Here is a 25,710-nt window from a genome sequence, read left to right as displayed (position 1 = left end):
TATTTTGCAAATACAACACCTTAATTAACTCTCCATACGCACACGTAATTTAGCGTCAGTTTTCAAAATTTTCTCGAGATTTTATCTAATTTTGAATTTAATTTTATCGTTTCAAAGTCTTGTTTTTTGAAATTTTTTAGTTTTTAACTTTCTTGGATTCCTAGGCAATTTTATGTGTCAGACTAATGTGTCTGTGGAGGGTTGAGTCACTCACAAGGAAATGTCAATAAATGCAAAATGCAACGATGCAAAAATAATATAAGTATATCACGAATATGTTAAAATTTAGAAAAATTGGTCTTATCGTTTTATTAATTTCGAATCTTTATACAATAATGTTACGAACTGTTAATTTACTTCGGTCTTTTATATTGTAAAAACTACTGTCTCTCAGGTTGTCACTGAGGTGTCACCGAATCACTTGTTCCCATGGCGATCAAATTTCATCCACCTATCCGTTGGGTTGTCACAGCTCGGTCCAGAGACAATGTTGTACACTTTAAAAAAATTTACACTATTGTACGTTGAAAAAAAAAAGATTCGAGGACTCGTGTTTAGCAGAATTTTTTTCTCAGTTTTGAGACGCAGAATTCGTTTTTGGACCAACCCTGCAAGTTGCTGTCGTTCGATTATAAAAAGGTTCGATTTTCGAGCGAAACTTTCAAAACCGATATCAACTCACGATGGGCCAATTTTGCGAGACCATTGTTATTATTCCCAGAAAAATTTTGATGAAACCGTGTGTAGTCCGCTCGTGTATAAAGGTTTTTACGAATCACGTACAATAATGGAACTTCGATTTAACGATTTTCTTTTCACATTGTACCGATACTCTGCGAGCCTTTCGGCATCGTGTTCCAGTTACAATTCTTGGGATCAGAGAAGCCACAATCGACGAAGAAAAAAGACTATTATATTTAACTATGTCACCCAATCGAGCAGGGAAAATTTTTTTTAACAAAGGGATAAAAACAAGCGTTGCATTTAAGGACAAGAATTAAATTCAAATCAAAGAATGACGTAATCGGATACAAACAGACGTTTAAATATATTTAACAATATTTTTAACGTTTCGATCTCGTCTTGTTTGCGTCTTCTTCGGTGACAACTGGAAAAACACAATGTCTATTTTACCGTGAAAAATAACGAGGTTAGAAAAAAAATTACAGAGAAAAAAATATTTTTTGAAAAAGAAATTTAATTGTCAATATTAATAAATATACGTAAACGTTCCAATCGGGTCGAGTTATTCTTTAATTTGTATTTGAACATTCTTCGTACGAATTCGATTTTTTTCTCGCTGTATTTAATCGCGAGCGATTATGTTTTACGATCGTTCGATTTGCGAAGTATTTTTTTTTTCAAGTTTCTTCCCAATCAGTATTCCTACAGATGAAATTCGAGCACCGTGACTGTACGCCAAATTCTGCGCGATTCTTTGTATTTTTGGCGGAGGTCACGTCGCAAATTGATGTTTAATGATGCTTTTTAATGATTTTTGGCGCCCGAAGGAAATTGGAAAGGTCAGATGGCGCGCGTGTCACCTGGTAAAATTGTACGGTGCCTCCCTACGAGTTTTATCAATAATCTGTTTTTATACCATTGTGATCAAGTAAATTACATCTTTACATCTGAACGACGAAATATTTTTCTGTAGCCGCAAGAATCCTATCTCTCAATTTTCGAGCGCTTTCGCTTTTCAAAATTAGCATCCACGAAGACTTGCAAATTGTGCATATGTTTCTGTTGCATCGATTTCTGAAACAAAAAAAAATTTCAAATTAATTCTATGTCTACATTCGGGTTCTTCGATCCCGTTGAATTCTCGATGGAACAGAGATGACAAAGGAGAGAACCGGAGCGCTCAAAACTCGATTACGCAATTTTAAACGCCGTTTTAACCAAACGACAAAATAATATAAAAAAAAAAAAAGAAATAGTGAGAGAGAGACTCATCGGTTCCGTCCAACGTATTTTTGTAAGGGAGAGAAAATGCGAGAGGGAGAGTGAGTGTGCGTATTATTCCTTCCTGTCGTCCGTTTCCGAATGCGTACGTAACACTTTAGCTGCAAAGAACGAAGACCTTCGTTCTTCATTTTCATTCGTTACTGTTGTACATTTCCTTCCGTAGAACTCGTAACCGGTCGCCATTTTGAAGTTTTTTCGATCGATGAACGCGTGCACCAGAGTTGGGTATACGTATCGTTTCGAAGTAAATATTCCTGTAGATAATTATTCACAGATTATTATTTTATTCGATCGATTTGTCTAGAATATAATTATTGGATACTCGTAGTGTTCATTGGTGACGATTGCTCTATTTTTTATTTAGAGCCAAGTTTTTTTTTTTTTAAGTATCGTAGATGAGGCTGTAATACACATTCTATGTATATAACACGTGGTGCAGACTGTACAACACACATCACGAACTAAATAAATAACACTCCATGTGACACGTACCCTACACGATACACTACACTAACATATCGTATAATACAGATATAGAGTAATGCTCGCTTAAATTTAAGTAAATCAGGCGTTGAGATTATCGCAGACCAGGAACGAAGTTTATTCTAGGAATTGTTTCGAGCTCGAGTCTTGAGACCTTCAACAAGGATAGGGAATAAGACACAGCGAAAGTGAGCGAGAAAGAAATAGCGTGCAGAGTGGGGATAGTCCATCTCGAGCATTTCGAAGGAACGCCGCGCGCGCTACGACGAATTGTTTTATTACAAAAATTTCAATTGTTTATTCTTTCGTTGTATATTTAAAATAACGATATCAATGGATTTGCGAGATTCTTCCGATTAAAATGAATACAAACACGACGTAAATTGGACGAACTTTATGTGTAACAAATTTAAATATCCTAAATAGCAAAAATAATAGAACAGTGGTAAATTTTCTTCGATCTATGACGTGTTTGGGCTCATTTTAATCGGGTGAAACTCACCAAATTGTCGACACTATTATTATAACGATAAAGTGAAAAATGTAAATATTTATATTTCTGCAATAGGACTATTCGTCGTAACGCGTGCGGCGTTTCTTTGAAGTGCTCGAGCTTCATCGTGGCTGCTTGGCACACTGTTTCTTTCTCGTTTACTCTTGCTGTATTTGTTCACTGTCTTTTTTCATGGGATCAGATTACGTTCAGCTCGAGAGACTAATGGGGAATAGTGGAGATGGGTTGTTGAAATTTAGACGAGGTATCTCTATTGAAATTTAAGCGAGCATTACTGTAATTTTAAATTTGTATTCGTTATTTGTTGTTCGTTAACCGAATAAAATGATGCCCAACACTGAAGTGCACAAGGCTTTTTAACGTTATTTGTTTTTATTATTTCTTCTTTTCGTTCTCAAAATATGTAGAAGCTTTTCACGTATAAGTATTATAGAAATATTGTTCTATGTGTAGACAATAAGTTGTAATTGTAATTTTTCTTGTAAAACATAAATGCGTTAAATATTGATGGTGCGATTATGTTTTCAAGAACGGATGTTTGAACTTTTGAAAATTTTTTATAATTATAATTGCTCGTGATAATTTTATTATTCGAACCCGAGCACTTTAAAAGTAATGCTATTTGAAATACTATTGCAAATAACACGTGATTCAATATTTTTGAATACGAAATCTTACTTAAAGAAATAACATTTCGTTATTTATACCTGAGCATTTTTAAAATAACGCTGTTTGAAATATTATTTTATTCCATGAAATAACTTTAAAAGTTATAATTCCGTGTTTAGAACAATAGTAGAACAACTCCCACAAATAATCGATGTGCTCTAAAAATATTCTATCTTATGTTGAATAAAATTACAAATCTTTTTCCGCTATTTCGAAATGATTGAACGATAATGCTTTGGGAAAATATGAATTAACATAAATGTAATATTATTTCAAATAATTATTAAACGATAAAAGTAATTTCAAATTGTTACCGAACGATGAACATCTTTTAAAATAATTATCGAACGATATAAAAATAATCTCAAATAATTATCGAACAATAGAAATAATTTCAAATAATTTTTTTTCACTTCCATTACAAGCAACATTCGTCCACGCTTCTAATTTTTAATTTTTCCCGCATAAAGCTAAAGACTGTACTTCTCTCGAGGAAAAGCAAATTTTTCGCCGAAGTAATATTCCGTTCTGGTGCAGCTAAAGTGTTAACAAACCCATTCAAACGAGTCCAAACGCATCCACGCGGGGAAACGATTGCGTTTCCTGTACTCGTTCGACCACGATGTATATACATACGCCTTCGTTGTTTAAGCCTTTGCACTCCTATCGAACAAATACTACGAGCTGCCTAACGCTCAATTAATTGTAACACACACCGAACGATATCGTAGTGAGCTTACGTGTTAATTAAGAGTAATTGAACGTAATGGCTACCAGCGATTCTTCGTCATTCGATCGTGCCAGTTTTATCGTTTATAGAAACACACACACACACATATACACGTTTCTTTTTTTTCATCGCTCGATCTATGAATTTTTAAGTTACAATTCACGCTGCGATAATAATCAAACGAGCCTGTGCGAATTATGTTTGTTCGTCGTCCGATCTTTTCGCGTGTCCTAGCCTCTCTGTTACGAAACAATAGAATTTTATTGACTAATAATAACGATACTAATGAATAATAATAATAATAATAATAATAATAATAATAATAATAATAATGAAATAATAATAAAATAATAATAATTATAATAATAATGAGACCGTGTGAAACGATAGGCGATCAACGCAGAATGGATGCTCGATCGACAAATATATATATATATATATATATATATATATATATATATATATATATATATATACATATTCATATATATATATTTATATTTATATCACTTATTTTAATCGTCTGAACTAGAACGTTATAGTTTTGTACGTTATGTAAATAACAATAACGATATTTTCTATATTAATCGTACTATACTCCTCGTACTATTTGCGATCGCACCAGTGCAAAGGGTTTGAAGGCCTGCGGAGAGAGCGCGCGGGGATGAACGATGTATAGTATTATATATTCAGTTCGGTTTTTTTTTTTGGGGAGTAGGGGAAGTATCGATAGAATGCAGGAGACGGCATCGAATGGAAAATGTGTTGTATCGAAATTTCGAGTTCGACCCTCGAATGTTTGTTAATGTTTTTTTTAGTATAAGCGATGTTTTGTTTAACCTATTAACTGAGCCATTTCTCTATCGAAACTACGATTAGATTACCAATAGTTACTAGCAACCTAAACGACTGGATTACTGTTAGTCACTAGTAATCTATTTCACTATTTGGATTACTAATCATTTATGCGGATATATTACTAATAATTGCTGGTAATCTATTGCGACTGGATTATTAGTTATTGGTACCATATATGGTTGGATTACTGATACTAGTACCACATAAAATCGTATTGCTAGTATCGGTACCAATATATTGTATTACTAATTCTAGTATCGCATACGATCGTATTACCAACTCTAGTATTGATACGATCGTATTACTAATACTAGTACCATACACAGGTACATTACTAATACTAATGCCCTATATGGTTGTATTACCAGTACTAGTAATCTATAAGATTACATCACTAATAATTATTAGTAATATACACGACTGGATTATTATTTCCTACCATATATAGTTATATTACTAATACTAGTGATCTATATGATTATATTACTAATAGTTACTGGTAATATACACGTCTGAGTTACTATTGGTTACTAGTAATCCACGTGACTCGATTAGTACCCAATACCTACTAGCAATTTATACGACTAACATACTAATAGTCACTAGTAATCGATATGACTATTTAGATTACTAATAGTTATTAACGGTCTATATTACTGATAATTACTAGTAATCTATATAATTATATTATTAATAGTCATTAGTACTCTATACGGCTAAATTAACGATAAGTTGCTAACATTCTATACGACGAAATTACTATTGTAGTATTAAGGTCAACGGGTCCAGGATTACTGGTAATCTAAATGAAATATTTACTCACTAACGTTCTGACGATACGAAGCACCGTATGTAAATACTATAATCTTGGACCGGTACCGCCATCTTGTTGCGTTTCTCTAAACCGAATCTAACCTTCTTCGGAAAAATGCGTAAAATGTCTCCTGCCTTCAGAATCACGAATGGAAGGGTTTTTATTTGTGGCGAGTGTGGTGGGTGATCGATTATCATCGATTCGTTCGAGTTTTTAAGTTTATAAAGATATTTTTTAAGAATGCACCGTGAAACGCGGATGTAATTACACAAGGGGGCCTAATTTATGAGATTCTTCGGCGAAGACTTGGTCGGTTTTGTAACATATCGAGCTTGTCTTTTCGACTGCCTTAATAATCATCGATTCTTCGCTCCCACGCGTCGTTTCTCGTTCGACTAATCGATTTTAGCGATTAAGTATCAACCACGGAACAAAATGACCGTTCTCTTACGGACGATTACGATCAAATAATAAATTTATTCGAAATTTAAAAGACACTTGGAATTTATTTTCTCCCCTCCCGTTGCAATAATTAAATTTTAACGATTAAGAAAAATAACACGAAATAAATAACAAATCGAAATAAACACCTACACTGCCCAATTTGTAAAATATACAATAAAGGATAAATTTTGTTCCCTTTCAAGATAGAATCCCCTAGGATGTGCCATTATTTTATTTTTTTATTTTCCTTATTTTCATTCGACGACTTTATATATTATAATAACCAAGTCAAATTTCCATTTTACAATTTTAAATTTAGAAAATTGTATTTTTTTTCTTTATAAGTTGTAATGTTAACTTGACATTTTTTAACAGCGTGTTGTACACTTAAATTTAGAAAATTTTCATCTTTTCTTTCGTAGACAGCTATATGGTTAACTTTGCATATTTTTAACAATGTAATTTATAATCTAATCTTACATTTAAAAAATTTTATTTTTGTTTCGAGAGCTCTCGCAAGGCTAACTTTATTTTTTCAAACACGGTGTATTTTTTCATTGATATCCGGTTGGATAAAAAAAGGGAATTTTTCACAAAGGTACTATGTTTACTCAAAATTTGAATATGTTTCCTTCACCCCACTCGTAAGATCCGTCGATTAAATCACCCGTGAACTCATCCATCAACTCGCCACTTTTTTCACTCCGAGTCGACACGAACGATAACGATACTCGAGGCGAGAGAAAAAAAGAAGAGGAGGGAATTGATTATGATTTCTGCCCGGAGAGATCGAGATACCGTGAAACGAAGCGCAAATATTCGTAATCCGTGAAATATCACGGGCCGTTCTAAAACGAGCCACGCGCGCGGCTGTTTGCATCCGGATTATGTATTCATAGGATTATGCGAGTCCCGTGAAGGGTGGCGATGTCGACCTAACCCCTTCGTCGATCAGCAAAAATCATTTCAACGGAACCTATCGTCGCGATAATAAACACTATGCACCAAGTTTTATGATTCGATGTTTCTTTTGCATTGGATGAAGATAAGATATACTTGTACAGCGGTTACAAAGGTGAAGCAAAAGAAATTTTCTTTCAAATTTGAATAATCAATGTATCTGTACACCTCGATTCGTATAGGTCCAGCAAGTAAAACAAAAAAGAGTTACAATGCCCCGAGTGTAAAAATTGTACATAGGAAGAATGTACAAACTGAAGCTTCGGATATTAAATTAAACTCATATTTCATTAGGAGAATCTTACCGGCTCAGCAGCAATGTATACATAGGAAGAAAATCATTCTGTTTGGATGCTTTTGCTCGAAGGCTACGTGAATGCTGCTGTGAACTATTTCGTCTCGCTCAACTCGAAATGACTGCCGTCGATCTTCGTTATTGTCTTTGGCTAATAGCGAGCAATGTCTGTGACGCTAGTAGAGCTAGAGGGACTGTAACTGGAGTGGGAATGTAGACGCAACTGTGCTTCTCGCGGACAGGGGGCAGTAGCGATGTAAACACAACTGTATTTTTTTTTCTCGCGAACGGTAACTAAAGTCGTAACATAGATGCCACATCTCTTCGATGCTCAACGTGTCACTCCCTCTCTCATCGAATCGTTCAAGTTTCAATCGTCGAAAGTGCTTTCGAAGCGGATGAAAAACGTGTAACGCGAAAAAATTCCTTTCGCGTCTCAGGTGCACCGGTAGAGCCCACAGTAGCCGACGCATCAGGTGCATCGCGCGATGCAACTGCGAGACTCGAATCCTCCCACGTGAAGGGGAAGCTCCGGTCTGGGCCGTTGTTGTGACGGAGATAAGTTAAGCCCTCTTCTTGTCGCCACCTCGAGCGTCGAAAATGCTGTTTTCTCACAAAACGCCGGCAACAATGCCACCAAAGACGACGCGAACGACGAAGACGACAGGGTCGGGGCCCGCGTAAGCGGATTATCCCTAACTGTAGAAAGCGATACTCTCCCACACACCCACACTACGCGCGCAGTGACACACGGACACGCAGTATCTGTGCCTCCTTTATTGTCAGCGATCGTTCGAAGCCATTCTCCATCGTTTTTCTTTTTTTTTTCCTTCCACTTTTTTTCCCTAGTGGCTCTCATTCCAGGGATTACCAGCATAGTACACTCTACCGTGTGTAATCACTATCTCCTCGAGATCTTGCTCGGAGAGGAAGCTCATTCTTCTCTTTATCGTATTCTCATTTATTTTTTTTTTTAGAGGGGCTTTTGTGCGCGCCGAAGATATAATTCCGTGAGCGATACGGGGCTTCGATGGCGGAAATCATCGTGTAATAGTTCCCAGGAATCGTAAGCATAGATTTCTCGTGTTCGAAAGTAAGAGATATCATTTTTTGGGAATCAGCTGTAATTTAGGACAAGATTTCCTAACCTTCTCTAAGCGGACAGATAGATACTGAATACATAATAATATTGATAAGAATTAATATTAATGTTCTGATTTTCTTTCATCATGAAGTAACCTTTTCATAGTCCTCGAGTAGTATTACCTACTTTTGATTTTTAAAAATATTCAAGAAATATTTACTAATCACAACCCTGTATACGAGATAATCAGATCACGTCACTCGAGATGAATCAGATCACTCTTCTTCTTAATTCAAGTATTTTGGGATGCGGAACGAGTACACTGTATTTACCAAGATGAACAATTGTTCATCTCTAAAATTTGTAGCGAATCGGATATTTCTCAGTTGTTCCTGTTTTCGTTCGCAGAAGAAAGATTGTCAAGTTTGTTTCTACGATGTTTGAGCCAAATGGATACTAGTTCTCAATTTATAATCAAAAAATTAACTCTTCGATTTTCGACTGTTATTTTTTTACCATCGAACGGAATGATATATTGGGTTGTTCGGAAAGTCATTTCGTTTTTTTTTTTTTTTGGTGAAAATGAAACACAACCATTTATGTATAATCATTTATACACTCTAAAAAAAACGTGTTTCAAAAAAACGAAATGACCTTCCGAACAACCGAATAATTCGCTTCGGTGTACCTTACGTAACGAGGAAAAATTTTTCGTTGCAATAATTTCTCCGAGTCGACAGTTGGGTGTAAAGTCGAAGAAAAACGTGTTCCGACGCGGGAGGGAAGGAGGGAGAACGTCAAAAAAGATGGAGACAAAAGGGGGAGGGGGGAGGGGGTGAAAACTTGAACCTACAAACAGGAAAAAAGAAGCATAGGAAGGGGACTTATTGTGTCGTTCCTGTCTTTTGCAACACACGACACACGTGTCACACACACGCGAACAAAAATACGTACATATGCATGCACGCATTCACACACGTGCAACGATACACGGGCGAATACTGTGGAAATCATTGGCTCGTGAATATAATCGGGGCAGGGGGTTGGATGAAGGCCACCCGGCGATGGGATTGGCTAATTATAGTGCAGAGGGGCAGGGGTGACGTCACTGGGCGTGCACGGGCCACGATTGGCCATCAGTAGGGGAGGAAACTACCCCGAGGGGCGATAGCGCGCTCCCCTCCCTCCTTCACCGCGGGTCTACGGGGTGTACGTGAAATCGGGAGTGAAGGGGGGGACGGCTCGAGGTAGGGAGAACGATGCTCGCGAACTCGAAAGGGGACAAAGAGACGAGAGAGGAAAGGCGGCGCTTTCGCATAGTTAATCGATAACATCTCGTCTCTGAGCTATTGTCTAGGCTTTTGTCGAGTTGCGAAAAGAAATCGAAACCCTTGGCACGGCCCTCCGCCTCGACGCAGGCGTTTTTTCAACGCCGGGACGCGTCAGATGTTTCGAATCCTCTTCTGGACGGTTATATTTCGACCATGTTCCCTTCGGATCCAGATCGAGGTAATTATACTTACTCGGAGATTACCGTTAACCTTTTAACTACTGTACACCATTCCATTGGTACATTTCATTTTTTTTAAGCCTATGTTACTGTAGTGGTTTCCTATTAGGTCGTTTTTTTTTACGAATTTTTTAATGAAAACAACTGGTCACTTATTGTTTCGCGTTGAAAGTTGTGTATATTGTTTAAATGTAATAGTAGTGTTTTCGTTTGTTTTTGAAGTGAGGATTTTCAAAATTTTTTTGGAAAATCATGTACCTGCGTCCAAATGTTATCGCACCGTGGGGCGTGTACACCCCTTTAAAATTTTCCTTCTCGATATATGCTATTAAATGGAGATTTTCAACAAATTTATCCATACAGTGTAATTACCGTAAGGTGTAAACTTTTTCTCAATCGCGATTTTGAATCAACCGGTACATTTTCCAAAGAAGTTCATCGTATATCTAATTTCTTATAAAACTTTCTTGTATCCCTGATTTGAGCGCCATCTAGTAATATTGGCGCGCAATGGTGAGTCAGCTTGTACATAGTTACCACTCCGAAAAATCAGAAATAATAAAAATTGTTCAAGAGACAAAGGTTGGAACGCGTGAGAGTATTCGGACGAGATTTCATTTCGTCGACTCCTTGTGAATTTCGTGCCACCGTGGAGGATTTAAATAACAAAAGAATACCTATTAGGACGTCAAGAAACGTGTAACTGAAAACAACGAAATAGGAAATCGCGAAAGTGGAACGAATGGCGGGGGCCTGAGAGTCGCACAGAGTCAAGATAATTCAAGGAGGTCACGCACACGCCAGATGGATCCCGTGTTCTCCATTGCACCGCATGCGTGCACTTCGTTGGACCTCTGCACGATATTTGCAGCTGGCAGACGTGCGTAAGGAACGAACTCCTAGCACGTGCTTGTCCCTTCGGGACGCGTGCACGTAAGTGTCGGCCTAACTTAGTCCGTTCGATCTTCTGGAAATAGGAATTTATTTCGTATAATACTATTTTACATTAAACTAACTCGCTCACACCATTAGCGTATTCACATTGCGAAAGAATACTGATGGTTAAGAATAGAACAACACGGTTAAATTGCGTATTTAAAATTTTCGCATAATACCGCGTAACTTTTGTTCGAAACACTTTTTTGTACAGCAAGTATTTTTTTAATAATTCAAAGTCGTCGAGTTAAGTACCTCGTCGTGTACAAGCGTGATTATGACCGAGTTGTCTTGTTTCCTTAAGGTCCATCTATACTGCCGACGAGCCGGGTACGAGCCAAGCTCCGAACGACCGCACCGTCGAAACACGAATTGATAGGGCGTTGTTATTTTCGATTGTATATTTACGCCAAACGAAGGCTTAACGATGCTCGAGCTCCGCATGAGATTCGTTAGCAACAATTTTTCGAGTTCATTCGATCGTCAGCGTAAACATACGACCAAAAATAACGACGAAACATTCTCGACTCGTGTTCCGACGGTGCAGTCGTTCCAAGCACTGCTCGTTGGTAATCCAAATGGACCTGTAAACGTTCCAACGTTCCGCCTGTTAGAAGAAACGAGGAAACGGAGCTGTCTCCATCTGCTCGCTCAATGGTGAAACTGCAACAGTTGTCGGTTCGCGTTCGTAGAGCTGTGTTGCGTTGAAATAATGTTCCATGACACCGCGAATTCGCTCCAGCGATCGCGACCAGTCACAGCATCCGCGCCAAGGCGAACCGTTATCGTCTGGCGACCGCGCATGCGCATCGATGTGGACAAGGGACGATAGCGTTGTCAACCGATGCGCGTGGTCGGCGATCAACGCGACGAGACCTTGCGTGTACCTCTTACGTATTGGATTACGGTATCGATATCGAATTATACGCCGTCTTAAATCGATACCGGTGGAAAAAAACTCGCACGACGTCTCTGCCTCCCTGCGACAGCGGGTGGACGCGGTTCGGGGAGGAAGGGGATTTCCCTTCACGCACAGTGGCATGGAAATCGATCTTTCGACGAATCTCCTTCGCCCCAGTTTCTATGAAATTCGTTGGAAACGACTGGTCACCAATAGTGATAAATTATCGAAGACGCGTAATATTACGTCCATAGGTTTCCTTCACATCGTATAACAGATTTATTCGATCGACAGTTATTCGAATGATCTTTCATTCGTTCAATTTGAAATAAAATTTGATCGTATACTTCAGATTTTCATTTTGCTCGAACAAGGAATCTTTTATTTTTTTTTCTTCATTAATTTTGTCCTTGCAATCGGTTCATTACTTTTAGATTTTTTTGTATAATACCTCGCTATAATGAAGTCAATAATATTCTTCTTTTCTTTGGTATTTTAATGTATCTTATTCTTTAAACTAATGGGTTATCCCGTTTTCGATGTAATACAATTTTTTCGTCGCGATGACGAAGACTTGGAGCGATGAAAAATTGAGTTCGTACCAGCGTGTGTTTACGTATACGATGCGACGTAACAGTAAATTTCTGCCGCGTCGTTGGACAGCGAACGAAACGAGAGAAACAAGAGCAAGCAGGAAAAGGTGGTTTCACGGTGACAAGGGGCCAGCGAATAAGATGAAGAAGAGACGATCGAAAGAAGCAGAGGACAAAGAAACATTCACGGAGAAAAAATGGTGAGGCGATCGACACTCGGTTGCACAAAAATGCAAGGTAAGATCGATTGCAAAATTAACAACTTAACGATGGGTGACGCGGTATACCGTGGCCAATCGGGTTAATCCGATCCGCTACGGATGACGCGGTGAATTCGCGTTAAATCTGAATAATTCAATGTCTCGTAAAATGACGCACAAGTGTTTCGGCACGTTGACTCGCACATGATAAAACTGTTAATAAAAATATAGTATGGCAAAAAAAGAATGGAAATATAGATTTGTGTCGTTTATAAGATACACAGCGCGTATAAAAATAGGTGTTGTTTTAAATGACGTCTGAACTATTGATTTTAAGGGATAAAGGTACCGGGAGCCATCTTTTTCGTTTTCTGGTTAAAATTCGATGGTTGAAAAATATATTTTTATTTTTATCCCTTGGAGTTTCTTTCAAGGTCAACGTAATTATTTATCAACGACATTACTATACTTTTTTTTAGTAAGATTTTATTGGTTAAAAATATCTATTTAACGTTTTTTTTTTCAGTTCGACTTTGAAGTGACCTTGAAATAACTTTCAAGAAATAAAAATAAAAATGTAATTTTTAACTAATCAGATTTTAACTCAAAAGATGGTAAAGATTGTCTCTATATATTTATCACGTACAATCCGCAGTTTAGGTATTATTTCACCCAACAATTTTCTTTAAACACTTTATATAATCTTGCAATTGTTGTTTTGTAATATTATAAGCGTGGAATGGAAACCTGTTTTACTCATTGTCAGGATGTGGCAATCGGTAGAAGTGAAAGACAATCAAACACGAAACATGGTTTTTTTAGGAAACACAATTACATGTTGTTCGTGCTCCTGTTGTGATTGCGTTATACCGTCGATATTCGATAAAAACTGCACTCGAATGCAATGATCAACAATTGGACAAGTCCAATAAATTCTAATAAAGAACAAGACGATAAATTCAACAATTTCTTTCTCCCTTATTTCCTTTCTTTTTCCCCATTGTATTTTACTTTCCAAACGGCGTGTATCTACGCGCAACGAAAATGTATTATGTTATTATTGTTCGATCGGTTTCGTTGAATTTGTCTCTCGAGCGTGGAACGCGCAATTCTTTGTAACGCGAGGCAACGTTTAGGTTAGTTCGCAAAGAAACGGAACCAATCTGGACGGTGAGGGGAAAGGGGAGCGGAGAGAGAGAAAAAAAAAAGACAGTGGATCGGAAGGAGCTTCCTCGAAGAGGCTCGATTACACGGTTACTTTGTCCTCGTGAATGAAGGTGGTCGCTGGTCACAGCGATCGTGCATCGACGAGCAACAACGAGAACAACGAGTAAACGGCAACGGAGCATCGGGCGCAAAACCGCACAAAAGAAACTTACCCGTCTACACGGCAACGGTTCATATTATTCCACCACCCCCCTCCACCTCCTTTCATTCCGCCATCGTTTCATTTCTCGTCCACTTTCGTTTCATTCTTACGCCGTTAACCTCTTCGGAGATACTGGCAACAACTTGCCCCCTTGTTCTTTAATTTATAATAGCCTGTTTCACGATCAGTAGCAGTGTAGACTTCAGCTTGGAAGGTAATGTACTTTTTGTAAGATACAACAGTGAAGAGTGAAGTTGTAACCGATCGAATGTAATTATAATGAGTGATCGATTATTACTTTTAATAAGATTGACTACATCTTCGAAAGATTTCCATTCCGTGTGAAGTGTTAGTATTAATTCTTACTTGCATGTTTGTGATTCTGATTTTTTCGAATTCGTAAGTTGTAATAACTTGGTACGATCGTCTCGCGTAATTTACTAAATAAATGTGTCGGATAAGCGTGGAAACGACGCACGTTCGTGCGTCTGTCTTCGTTGTTTCCAATTGGGAGAACAAGGAGAACTGTATGGTCGTGCGACGAAAAGTTACTCGTCCGACACCGACCTAAACGATGTCTCGGCCCCGACTGAGTTTGTCGTTCTTCACATTTGCTGCGGGCATTCGATGTACATACATAAACACGGTTCACCTTTAAGCATTCGAATACTTTTGTGACCGACTTTCAACACATATTTACAACGAGTGTTTCGCGATTTCTACAAACACTATTCACTTCTAATTTTATATGTATAATCTTCATAGTGTATCTTATATTAGTTCTCTTGAAATATGTACGTACTGTATATACCGTAATGGACCAACGACAAGATGTAATGTTTACATAAATACATCTCCAATATCTGCATTATTCAAATAATGCAAATATATGAATATTTATTTGAAGAAAACTATACAAATAACAATATCCAGTACTAGTATTCGAATATTATTAACAACAATGTTATTCCAATTATAATATACGAATAATGCTATTCCAATGATAATATTCAGTTTATTTCTAGCATCTACAGAATATTTGAATAATGAATTGTTTATTGAAATTTGAATCCGTTTCTTGAAATTTGAAATGGTAATAAGTTTGGGGGATATTTAGGAGATATTAATTGCTTTGGTAATACGACGTTCGATGTTTTTGAGATTGTAGCGAGAACACTGGATAGGAAGAGTGTTTCCCCACTCGAAGAGTCGTGAGGCAGCTTGTCGCGTCAAAATAAACATCTGCGTCCTCGATCCTTCGAGGACCTCTTCAGAACTCTTCGGCAACCTCCGTGAAGAGGTCCTGAAGGGTCAGCTTGCGCAAACATGATCGGCAAACAGACACAAGACTATTTTCTATTTCCGGCGTGGAGCACGCGTGGAAAGTCAAATAAATGATCGATGAATCGGTCAAACTTCTTTGAACTTTTCCAACCGTAATCCTGGAAAATCGCCCAATATTGATCCAAGTTTCAAACCAAACACGGCTTCCAGAGCGACGAATGTCTCCCCAAGTTGTTATTCCAAAGAATTAGCAGGTGTGGTACAATAAAAGCTTTGTAAACCAATATTTTCAAAATCCAATTATCCTTGAATTAGGATATAATTAATCCTATCAAATTATATTTTAAATTCCCTGTTTTTTCCATTCTACATCCTTTACCTTTGTCGATCAAAATTTTGTCTTATTTTATTTTATTTACACATAATACTTTATTCGTTTTACATTTACTAGTAGCTCGTAAAATTTAATTAAAAAGAAGTCTTCTAAAAAAGAAAATGCACCAGACCTCGCTAAAAGAATCCCCACAAGAAATTCACAATGTTCTATACGCTACAACCAAAATAGAAAATTGTAAATGAGTACAATTACAAAATAAAAAGAAAACAATCTTATCGAACGTTTTATCACCTATCAAAAAAGAAAATTGATAGCGTATTTACGCGTGACACTCGATTGATAACGACAATGAGTTATAAAAAAAAAAAAGAAAAAAAAGCTTCTTGGGTGTTCCGTGTAAAATCAGCCGGGACCTCGAAATAAGTATCTTCTCCTCGATGATGCTCAATTAAAAGCAATTATCTGTAACTGGAATCGAGGGGAGAAAAAAAAAATAGAAGAAGAAATTTAACGTTTCCAGACCCGTGGTTTCACAGCAGAGGACGAAAGAAAAAGCATGGAGGCGATCGGAACGAAACTCCGTGGAAAAAAGTGTCCGAAGAAGTTACCCACCGCGGTGCCATTTAAACGGTTTAACGTGGGTGTAATTGAAAGGCGCGTAACGGCTGATTACGAGGCCCTAAAGGGGCTCTATTCAACAGCGCGGCACAAAGGTGCGTCGTCCGTTGGAGACAATGGAGACCGTGGCACGAACACGGCATCGGCTTGATTAAAACGAGAATTAGGGAAATAAAGCTGCCTGCCCTAATTGCGCCTAGCGGCTTATCGCCTGCCCTTATGTCGGCCCGACTAGGTACCAGATTGCCAACTACGTTTATCGGGCTTGACGTCTCGCCCTTGTTCGGAACCTGCTCGAACATAAATCGTACGGGACAGATTTTTGCATAAGCTGTACACTGGTGTCGCGAGCTCGTTTGGTTTGATATATACAGCTCGAGATAGTTGAGAAGTGTTCACGGTAGGTGGCAGACACTACATGGATCACTCTAGTACGTTTAACTCTTCGGGTCACAGTCGTTAAACGTGTGAAACGATACGAAACGATTAAAATTGTTTATAATAATTTGATCGACCATTGTACTTGCAAAATTTTCAGATATTGGTCATTGAAGTGCACAATATGTCGAACTGGAAATTATTTGGAAGAAGAATTATTAATCGGGAAGTCATTTCGTATTTTTTGGGTGAAAATGAAACACGATTTTTTTAGAGTGTATAAACATTTTATCAAATTATATATTCTCCATTTTGGAAAACGAAATGACCTTCCGAACAACCCAATATTACAATACCACGAATTAAGTGCATTTTCAATTCTGTCTGTCAAACTTCAAACAATTAGTTTCAAAGTATACGTAAAAATTCGATCACCCACTGTATATTAAATTAAGAATAACGCGCAATCTCTAAGGACACTGTTCTTGGAGACACTAAGGTGTATCAGAAGATAACCTCTCTCGTTCAAAGTCATTTCGCTAGTTAAACGCCCCGACTAACCGCTTCGATTCTCTGTGTACGATTTGCAGGTGAAGTAGAGGGGGGTTTGGCAGACGACTCCGTGAAAATCGGCGAAGCTCGAGAGACGGGTACGTAGGCGGACAGCTCCGGCACCGGCTGCGCTTTACGAGCCCGTTTCTTCCACCCCACCAACGGCTGTGCGCCGACACACAATATACAAAACGTTAATATCCTGCGACGAGGAGTTAATGGACACGCGGCGCTGCGCGGTGCTTCCCCGTTACGTAGGTAGGCGCAGATAATATATAGTCGATGTAACGAGGTTATAACCGGGTGCGGGACGCCCTGGCCTCGCAACCCCTTCCGTCCGTTTTGCGTGCCTCTTTCGAGCAGGCCACGTTCAACGTGACGCGGACAAATTGTGGACGCGTCGTCCCTTTTTGACCCTCCCTCGCTACCCCGTGATGGATGATCCTACCAGGTGATGCACCCTCTCGTTAAAAACCCACCCCCGTGGAAATCACTTCTGTCCTCTTTTCACCCGTTCCTGGCCCGCGCTGGATCCGCCTCGCTTCGCCTTCCGTGTCTACGATGCACACGAGACACGGAAGGGTGACATTACTAGATTGAATCCAGAACTTCTCCGGGCCTGGAGTCGGGCCCTATTCAACTGTATCGCGGATTCTACATTTTTTTTTCTTTCCGACGTTGAGGATGACTCGTGTCCCCGTGCTTTCGATCGTCGTTCATTCGTTCCGCCATGGGGGCGGGTTCATGAAAAGATCGTCGTCATCGAGCAGCTTGTACTCTGGGTGTAAAAAGAAAAATATTTGTCACGGGATAAATCCGAAATGGTGGTACGTTGGAACGGCCGGTGGTGAAATTCATTTTGTCTTTAAAAAATTTTAGGTCAGATTTTTTTTGTATTTATTTCTATATGTCCTAGTCTATAAAAGTATAATATTTATTAAAGAACTGAGCCGTTCTTCCATTTTGTCTCTCTGTTTTGTATAGAACCATAAATAGCGGAAATATTTAAGTATTTCCATTTAAATGGTTTACTTTGCGTATACGTATGTATGTAAGAAGTTTTCAAAATTTATCGGTAAATGCACTAACAATTTATACCTACTGTCCTTTTTCATCTTGTCGAATAGAGACGTTAAAGAAAAAAAATTTGAATACAGTTAAACTCTGACGCTATTTACGCGATAACGAGTGAAATATTTCAACGACCGTCAAGAGAGTCTATTGGGAATTCTACATCTATGAATCCAGTCCTAGAACAACCGACAGGGCTCCATTGGGTCGTAACTCGTTTTTAGCTCGAGTAATTTTAGAAATAGGTAGCACGAGATCACGAAGAAAGGATTTCTCGGTAGAAGACGGCGATGTCGCGGAAAACGGTCGTCATTTCCCACAAGCGGATGGGGCGTCATTAATCGGCCTCGAGCACCAGCAGACATCAGAGACGACTGGCAGGAGAAACAAACACCGCCGAGCGTACAGCGCCTTTTATTATCGACGTAAGCGCGGTTTTATTACGACGAAAAACTGTTTGGACTCCCGGAGGCAGGCTTACACGGAGACGTCGAGATGCTCCGCGTGTAAAAACGACGCTTTGACGAGTGCCGACGCGTCACGTCCCTCGGCGACGTTCGTCGTCTTCCGGTGTCGCGACGAGACTCAAAAATTCACGACGCCCTTTGATCGGGTTGAAATCCGTACGACGTTCTCTAACACGCGAACACTTAACCTACATTAACTCAAACGTATTAGACTTGCAAGTCCGGTTTTAATATTCGTCGACGTCGTAAACAATTTCTTACTCAGTGCATAAACGATTTCGACCTAAACGAGGGTAATCGTTTATTACTAATAAAGTATGAAGGTTTGTTTACGATGTCAATAAAACTGAGCTTGCAATCCAGATAGCTTTGAGTTAATTTAAAACATTGGCAAGCAAGAAGTTCTATTAATTTACTTAATTTATATCTTCGTTTCGAATATTTGAATATTTTGAGGGTGATCTGCATAATAAAAGTAGGCTGCTATTTTAAACCGAGAACGTTATTAAATATACGGAGCTTTGTTTTCTTCGTACAATTTAAAAACTCGTAATTTCTAGATATATATAATTACATTTCCTAGATGGATTATTCATTACTAAATAATAATCCATCAAAAACCATCGCTCGCATAGAGTCGATGGAGTAATAGTTGTGAAAAACAAGGGCTTATTATATATATAAATAACTAAGAAACAAAATTTATAAGGGATCGAACTCGCATGCTGGGCGAGGTTAAGGGACCGAAAGAGAGGTTAAGCACCGTCACTGGCAAGCGAACCTACATTAACCGTATCAAATTACGAAATATTCCGTTGAGCCTTCACTGTCACATTAAAACTAAATCGATATTCCATTTGGGCGGATCGAAAAGTATCCTTGTCGATAAGTATCAATAAGGAAAACTACGAAAGTCTTTGACCGTAACAAAACGATCGGAACGTGCAATTTCGGCGCATTGACTGCGTCACTCGCGAAAAAGGGCCAATCCTTAGCAGCGCCAGTAATCGACAGTGTCCAGTGCATGAAATTAGGGAGATAGTAAAAATTACCCGTGCGTCCAGTGCCGGCGGGCGGTCAGTTTCGCCCGAATTTCCATCGTGAATGGAAAGAGGCAGAACGACCGTTCCTCCTTTCGTTTTTTTCCCCCCAATTCGTTGGTTGAAAGCGCTTCTCGATTCGCGTTCCGTGTACGCGCGTACACGGCGCAGCTGCGTTACTTAATTGACAGAAAGGCAGCGCCGCAGGAAGCACCTTGTAAATTTACTCCCCACCCCGTGTAATTCGATCAAGAACCCCGTTGATGCACGACACTGTTGACATTTGGTTATTTTGACGTCAAGCTGAGATACGTCGAATCGGGTAAAGCTTACGGAGCGGAGGCACTCGTAACCCTTCCACTTCTAGGGCCCTCCTTTACGACCACCCGTGGATCTCGCTGTTCAGACCGACGGGAAGAATTGCGACAGAATGTCGACGAATTAACGAAGTACGTTTTGAAACAATGTTTCGTGCGGAGCAATTCGATTCAACGTTGTGTCACGCTTGTCTTTACGCGAGCAAATTATCGTGCAATATTTCGACATGGAACGTTAGCTGTCGCAGCGTGTGAATAGTTATTAAATTTCTGCACAAGTCGACATACCCATAGAGTATGGGAAATTATAGGGATACTACGTGAATATCTCTGTGTAGTATGTATCGCGTTCGAAAAGTAACTATGTTATAAGAAGTTATTCAAAATGTGTAGCGTTTTGTATTGGTCTGTTTATACATCTAATATATATAATTTTATTTTCAAAATCTTCCTGCAACGTAGAAATCGATACAGACACGTTTCAGCGATATTTCAAAAATATTTCTGAAATATTCCGTACTAATATAGATAGGTTGTGTACCAACGCGTTTCTGGCAAGCTTTATCGACATGTTTTTAGAAACGGTTAAATTTATGCAGACTACTTCGAGCGACTTCCATTGTTTGGAGATGGCGCTGCGACTTCCAATAACAACCGTGTAAGTTTTAGCTTTCACGTAAAATACGATAGAATTTCGTAGCCTTAGAATCTAACAAAGGTTACAAAACTATTTAAATAAAAATTCTGTTACGCTACCTGGTCGAAGTAGACGATGGTAGAGCTTCGAGATCGTTCGAATTCTCGGTGGATCCGCCTTCTCCGCCAAAAGTCTAACCTCCAGACGGGCTGGTACGAAATTTAGCACCTAGAAGACAGTTACGAGGCGCATAGAACATCCCTAGACGTGTTTCGCTAAACCGCTAATTTCACAGTCGTTTAACCCTTAACTACTATAGTACGTGACTTATGATCTTCTCACGCCATGTACCTTTCAATTAGAGTCTAATATTAGTGGAATTATTGGCGGTTTTTGTGTGTTTCCAGTTATTAATAAGATTGATTTACTTTTCGCCAGTGGTCTGAGAGACTGACTATGATATAGTGCAGTGCAGAGCTGAGACATTGGCTGAGACGTTGGCTAGCTACCATCGAACTGAACGGCGCAGGGGCAAGGGGAAAAGCTGTTCATTTCGCCGAAAGAAAGAAATTAAAATTAAAGACATAAATGGTGATAATAGATAATTATAAAAATAAGATTTTCAATACATTTACTATTGTTTAATCGGACTTGGATTTCTTCATTATTAACGTACTAAAGTAAGAAGAGTTAGATTTCATCTTTTTTCGACATTTGTATGTAATAACGCAATAAAATATGTATAAACTCTTATAGTAGTTACGTAAGTTTCAACGTCTATAGTAGTTACGGTGTTAAACGACAGTAACTCATCAAGATTTACTACGCGAGCGGCGCAGTGCGTTTGACATCATTTTCCATTAAACTCAAGGCACGAAGTTCGCAATTTTACGAGCTCCTCGGCGTCCGCGAATGAAACTGTTTTCGTAGCTGCCACGTTTTTTACGCGATCGCATATAACCTCTACCAACGGTGTATTCCGCGCGCGGCCATAGATTCCGAAACAGAACAATTATTTCTTTGTTTCTCGTGATGGTACCGAACACTTGATAAATTCTCACTATGTAGTTAACTATCTTCTATGTATCGCTTCAAAAGGATCTACTCTATATGCGATCCCTATTAATAGAACACGAATAAAGTAGCAATGTAAATAAAAAATCTGACATCCTTGAACATTGAATGTTAATATTTTGTCCTTGGAATATTTTTAACCAACTAACCTCTTGAATAATATTGGCACCGTGCGTATGTTTAGTTTTTAGGTTATTCCGAATATTGAAACACGATGCATCCACTAAAATTGTCATTAATTCGTAGATAACCTAGCAACATTGTCGACAAGATCGCTAGATGTCGTGATATATCACTTGGTATCTTTGTTTACATTTAAAACGAAATATTTCATTCGCAAGAGGTTAAACGAATGTTTGTTTTTAAAACTGGAAAAGTATCGTACGTAACGGAGCACACCTGGTAAACAAAATAAAAGAAATCGGGCAGCAGAAACGATGATCCAGTTACTCGCGGCGAATCGACGTCTCCCCTTGAGCGTTTGCGTAAAATCGCTGGTCGAGCGTTTCGAAATGATACAAAAGTCGCAGTTCTGCTCTTTGATGCGCGCAACAGAAGCGGAACCGACATTTGCATCGGCGTGGAATCGTGCCACTGGGCCTTTCCATCAAAATCCCACGAGCAAGCAGGGTGAAACAGGTCTGAAAGTCCGCCTTATTTTACTTTCCAAAAATGCGCAAAGCATCGCCAGATCCGTCAGAGCTGTCGTTAAAGGAACCGACAGCGGTACAATGAGGCCTTTCGTATCCTCTTGCGTATGCGAATTACACGGATCAGGGACCACCAATGTCCATCGATCATATTTGTGCAGTCTCCTCGTGGACACGTTGACGCATCTCTGAAAAACTGCGTTACTTCGATGACTCGTAGTAGTAGAAGATGACTCCTTCGACGATTCGTTGGATAACAGATTTCTATTGGAATTTTTCTACACTCGAACATTTAAAAAATTAATTCCAACAACGAATGTGAAAAATATTTTTGCAGTGGTAAACGACTTACTTTAATTCTGCGATAGAAGTTTGTTTTATCTGATGCACTTTACACTTACCTCGGAGAAAACAAAGGTTACCAACCTTAGACAAGATTATTCTCCAAATAATTAGAATTGTACCAACATGAACGATTCTTAATAACTGGTAATTTCAGGACTGCAGGAATGAGGATGTTATAAAGATTAATTTTAATGACTATTTTATACGTTTAATTAACATTTATGCATTGTTGTTACACGTTTCACAAGTGTCCAAATAATTATCCTATCGGTCCCAAATAGTATTTCAATGCCAACAGGACGATTTTCGTTCAAAGTAGTGTAATAAGGTGAAAAAAATCGTATCCCAACTTTTAGGTGATTGTTATAAAGGGGAAGCTTCAAACTTCAAATTCGCGGTAATCTTAGTTACGCACAAAATTTTTTAAACAATTGGGATCTGTTTAAAGTTTTTCAATTTGTTTCGAGAGAATCGTCTCACTTTTTCCGGTGTAAGAGTTCCTTATTAATAAAGAAACGGCATTCGAAACGGTCTGAGGCTTCGTGCCGTGAAGTATGATGTCCGTGCTATTAACGTTTGGTATTGAAACGAGAATCGGTAATAAATACAACCGAGGCACCTAGTCGGCAATATTTCTTTCAGCTTGTCCGGCACTGTCCAGCTTGAAAAGTCGAATCGGAACTCGGGTATTCGCGAGTAGGGTACCTGTTCCTACTCAGGAGTCGAGAAATCGCGTTTTGAGCGCGAAACTGTCGTTTTGTTTACCATTCAGCTTCTCCGTCGAGGAGAGCCGAATAAGAGCAACGTCTCGAGAAAGGAGACGAATGAAAGGCGACGAACTGCGAGGCAATGGCGTGACGGGAAGTCGTTTCGTCAATGGCTACCGTGTATAGGCGTCCCTGACAATAAGATCCAAGGGGGGACCCCTTCGATTCGCCGGTACGAAACGTTCTTGAGGTGTAAATAGCACGAAATGGCATTAAAGGGACTCTCCTCTACCTGCTGGACACTTTTCGGCCGTGGCATCTACGCTCTCCGTCTCTCTCTTCTTTTTTCGGGCCTTTCGCGAGATTGAAACGTAACGTTGACGCATCAGGACCCCATTCACGGGGACAAGAAGACCCCGGGGGCACGTTCGCGCCTATTCCAGGAACTTTTTCCAGAGCTCCAGCGTCGTTCTCTCGTTCCTGTCCATTCACGTTCGCTCTGATCGTTTCTCGCGATCTCCTTTTCCTTTTCTTAGATCGTTTGGTCGATGATCGACGCGCGACTCTTCTGTGAATTGAGAGTAACACCCCCCCCCCCCCCCTCCCCCGCGCATAAAAACTACAAAATATTTTACGGAATTTTTTTTTGAATTTTTACTACGAATCTGGACACTGAATCAGATAATATTTAATATTATTAAAATACAATGTTAATAATACTTTAAAGCGAACTATTAAAAAGACTTTACTTCTGGATAGAATCAACGAAAGCGCAGTAGTTTCTAGTAGGAAAAATAATGAAATTTTTAATATAGTTTAATCGAAAAATGCAATGGTATAAACTACAGGATATTTTTCGTCGCTATTTTTTATAGGTTAGATCGAAGTTGACGAAGATCGAAAATTTCACTCTACACTTGTAAACTTTTAAATAACATTATTGTCGTTAGTGATACCTTCAAATAACAAATACATCAACAAATTATCGAATATTTCTACTTTTTACGTTACAATTTCAGCCATTGTCGAAGATATCCTCAAATATAGAAAATAGGCATGACAATCAACGTGTTAATATCGTAAAGTTGTTTTTATTGAACGTATAGACATGAATGTTTTATGGAAGGTTGAATTATAAGGTTAGGTATAAGTTAGGTTATGGATTATTGATATTAGTGTATGGGATATGTGAGGTTAAGTGACTGGGCAGTGTTAATCTTTATGCTAATAAACAATAAAGTAAATATAAAAAGAGTTCCCCCGTAATTCTTATTCCCCAACAAATATACATAATGCAACCTTACGATAATTTCTTGAATGCACACACGATTTTCCAATTTTTCTCGTAATATTGCCGCACTGTGCGATATTACGAATCGATTCTCGACCGTGACTATGAAAACACATCCGTTCGCCATAGATCAAGAGGATCCTGTCGGTAAACAGGATAACGTTACAGATTCCTTAAAAGAGATCCTACCTTCGGGCGTTGAATGGCGACCGGAGAGGGGTGGAGGCGAAAACAGAATGGTCCGAATTGGAGCCTCGGTGGCAGGGACAGGGGGTGGGGGGTACCGAATCAGAGGATTAGCCGAGTTGAATACCTCCTCCGTGGTTTTCTTTCTCGTCCTTCCTGCTCCCGCGTGTATGCCTATCCGCCTTCCGAATTCAGAGGATTAAAGGTGAACGGCCCAAAGAGGGCGCTAATCCGGAGTGTACATGCGCGCATGCGCATCGAGCGCATACTCGTACCTACGCGAACGCATTATGGGATCCCGATCGCGTGGGAGGGCCCTATTTACACCTAAGTAACGCAACGCCGATTCAGGAAACTCGATAAGTCGTGAAATCGAGCCCATTGACCGTTGATCGTCGCGCAACTGGCTCCTCTTACCGATTCCCGCT

The 25,710-nt window shown here is 39.0% G+C and overlaps 2 protein-coding genes and 1 long non-coding RNA gene across 3 annotated transcripts; 1 reads left to right on the top strand and 2 right to left on the bottom strand.

The window, feature by feature from the left end:
* Nucleotides 1-238: 238 nt before the first annotated feature.
* On the bottom strand, nt 239-21,515 carry LOC143147458 (uncharacterized). The gene is made up of 4 exons (XR_012992264.1): nt 21,458-21,515; nt 21,352-21,380; nt 21,149-21,238; nt 239-1,758 (listed from the first exon to the last, which is right to left on the bottom strand). It is a non-coding gene; the product is annotated as an uncharacterized LOC143147458 (long non-coding RNA).
* On the bottom strand, nt 10,944-11,787 carry LOC143146949 (uncharacterized). The gene is made up of 3 exons (XM_076311709.1): nt 11,521-11,787; nt 11,096-11,296; nt 10,944-11,006 (listed from the first exon to the last, which is right to left on the bottom strand). Exons 1-3 carry the CDS (start codon nt 11,707-11,709, stop codon nt 10,944-10,946), a joined length of 453 nt encoding a protein of 150 aa, XP_076167824.1. The 5' UTR covers nt 11,710-11,787.
* On the top strand, nt 10,968-12,618 carry LOC143147150 (uncharacterized). Its single transcript, XM_076312134.1, has 2 exons — nt 10,968-11,262; nt 11,570-12,618. Exon 2 carries the CDS (start codon nt 11,985-11,987, stop codon nt 12,438-12,440), a length of 456 nt encoding a protein of 151 aa, XP_076168249.1. The 5' UTR covers nt 10,968-11,262; nt 11,570-11,984; the 3' UTR covers nt 12,441-12,618.
* Nucleotides 21,516-25,710: the final 4,195 nt, after the last annotated feature.

This window comes from Ptiloglossa arizonensis, chromosome 5 (assembly GCF_051014685.1).
Source record: "Ptiloglossa arizonensis isolate GNS036 chromosome 5, iyPtiAriz1_principal, whole genome shotgun sequence".
Taxonomy (NCBI): Eukaryota; Metazoa; Arthropoda; class Insecta; order Hymenoptera; family Colletidae; genus Ptiloglossa; species Ptiloglossa arizonensis.
The sequence above is the reverse complement of the archived record's forward strand: the minus strand, read 5'-3'. Positions and strand labels throughout refer to the sequence as shown.

Excerpts from the sequence above, each read along its gene's own strand:
- LOC143147150 (XM_076312134.1), top strand. The coding sequence starts at position 11,985 with ATGACACCGCGAATTCGCTCCAGCGATCGCGACCAGTCACAGCATCCG.
- LOC143146949 (XM_076311709.1), bottom strand. The coding sequence starts at position 11,709 with ATGCGGAGCTCGAGCATCGTTAAGCCTTCGTTTGGCGTAAATATACAA. Across the intron at positions 11,297-11,520 it reads TCACGCTTGTACACGACGAG|AAGATCGAACGGACTAAGTT; the intron begins GTACTTAACTCG and ends TCCTATTTCCAG. Across the intron at positions 11,007-11,095 it reads CCTTGAATTATCTTGACTCT|GTATTCTTTTGTTATTTAAA; the intron begins GTGCGACTCTCA and ends ACGTCCTAATAG.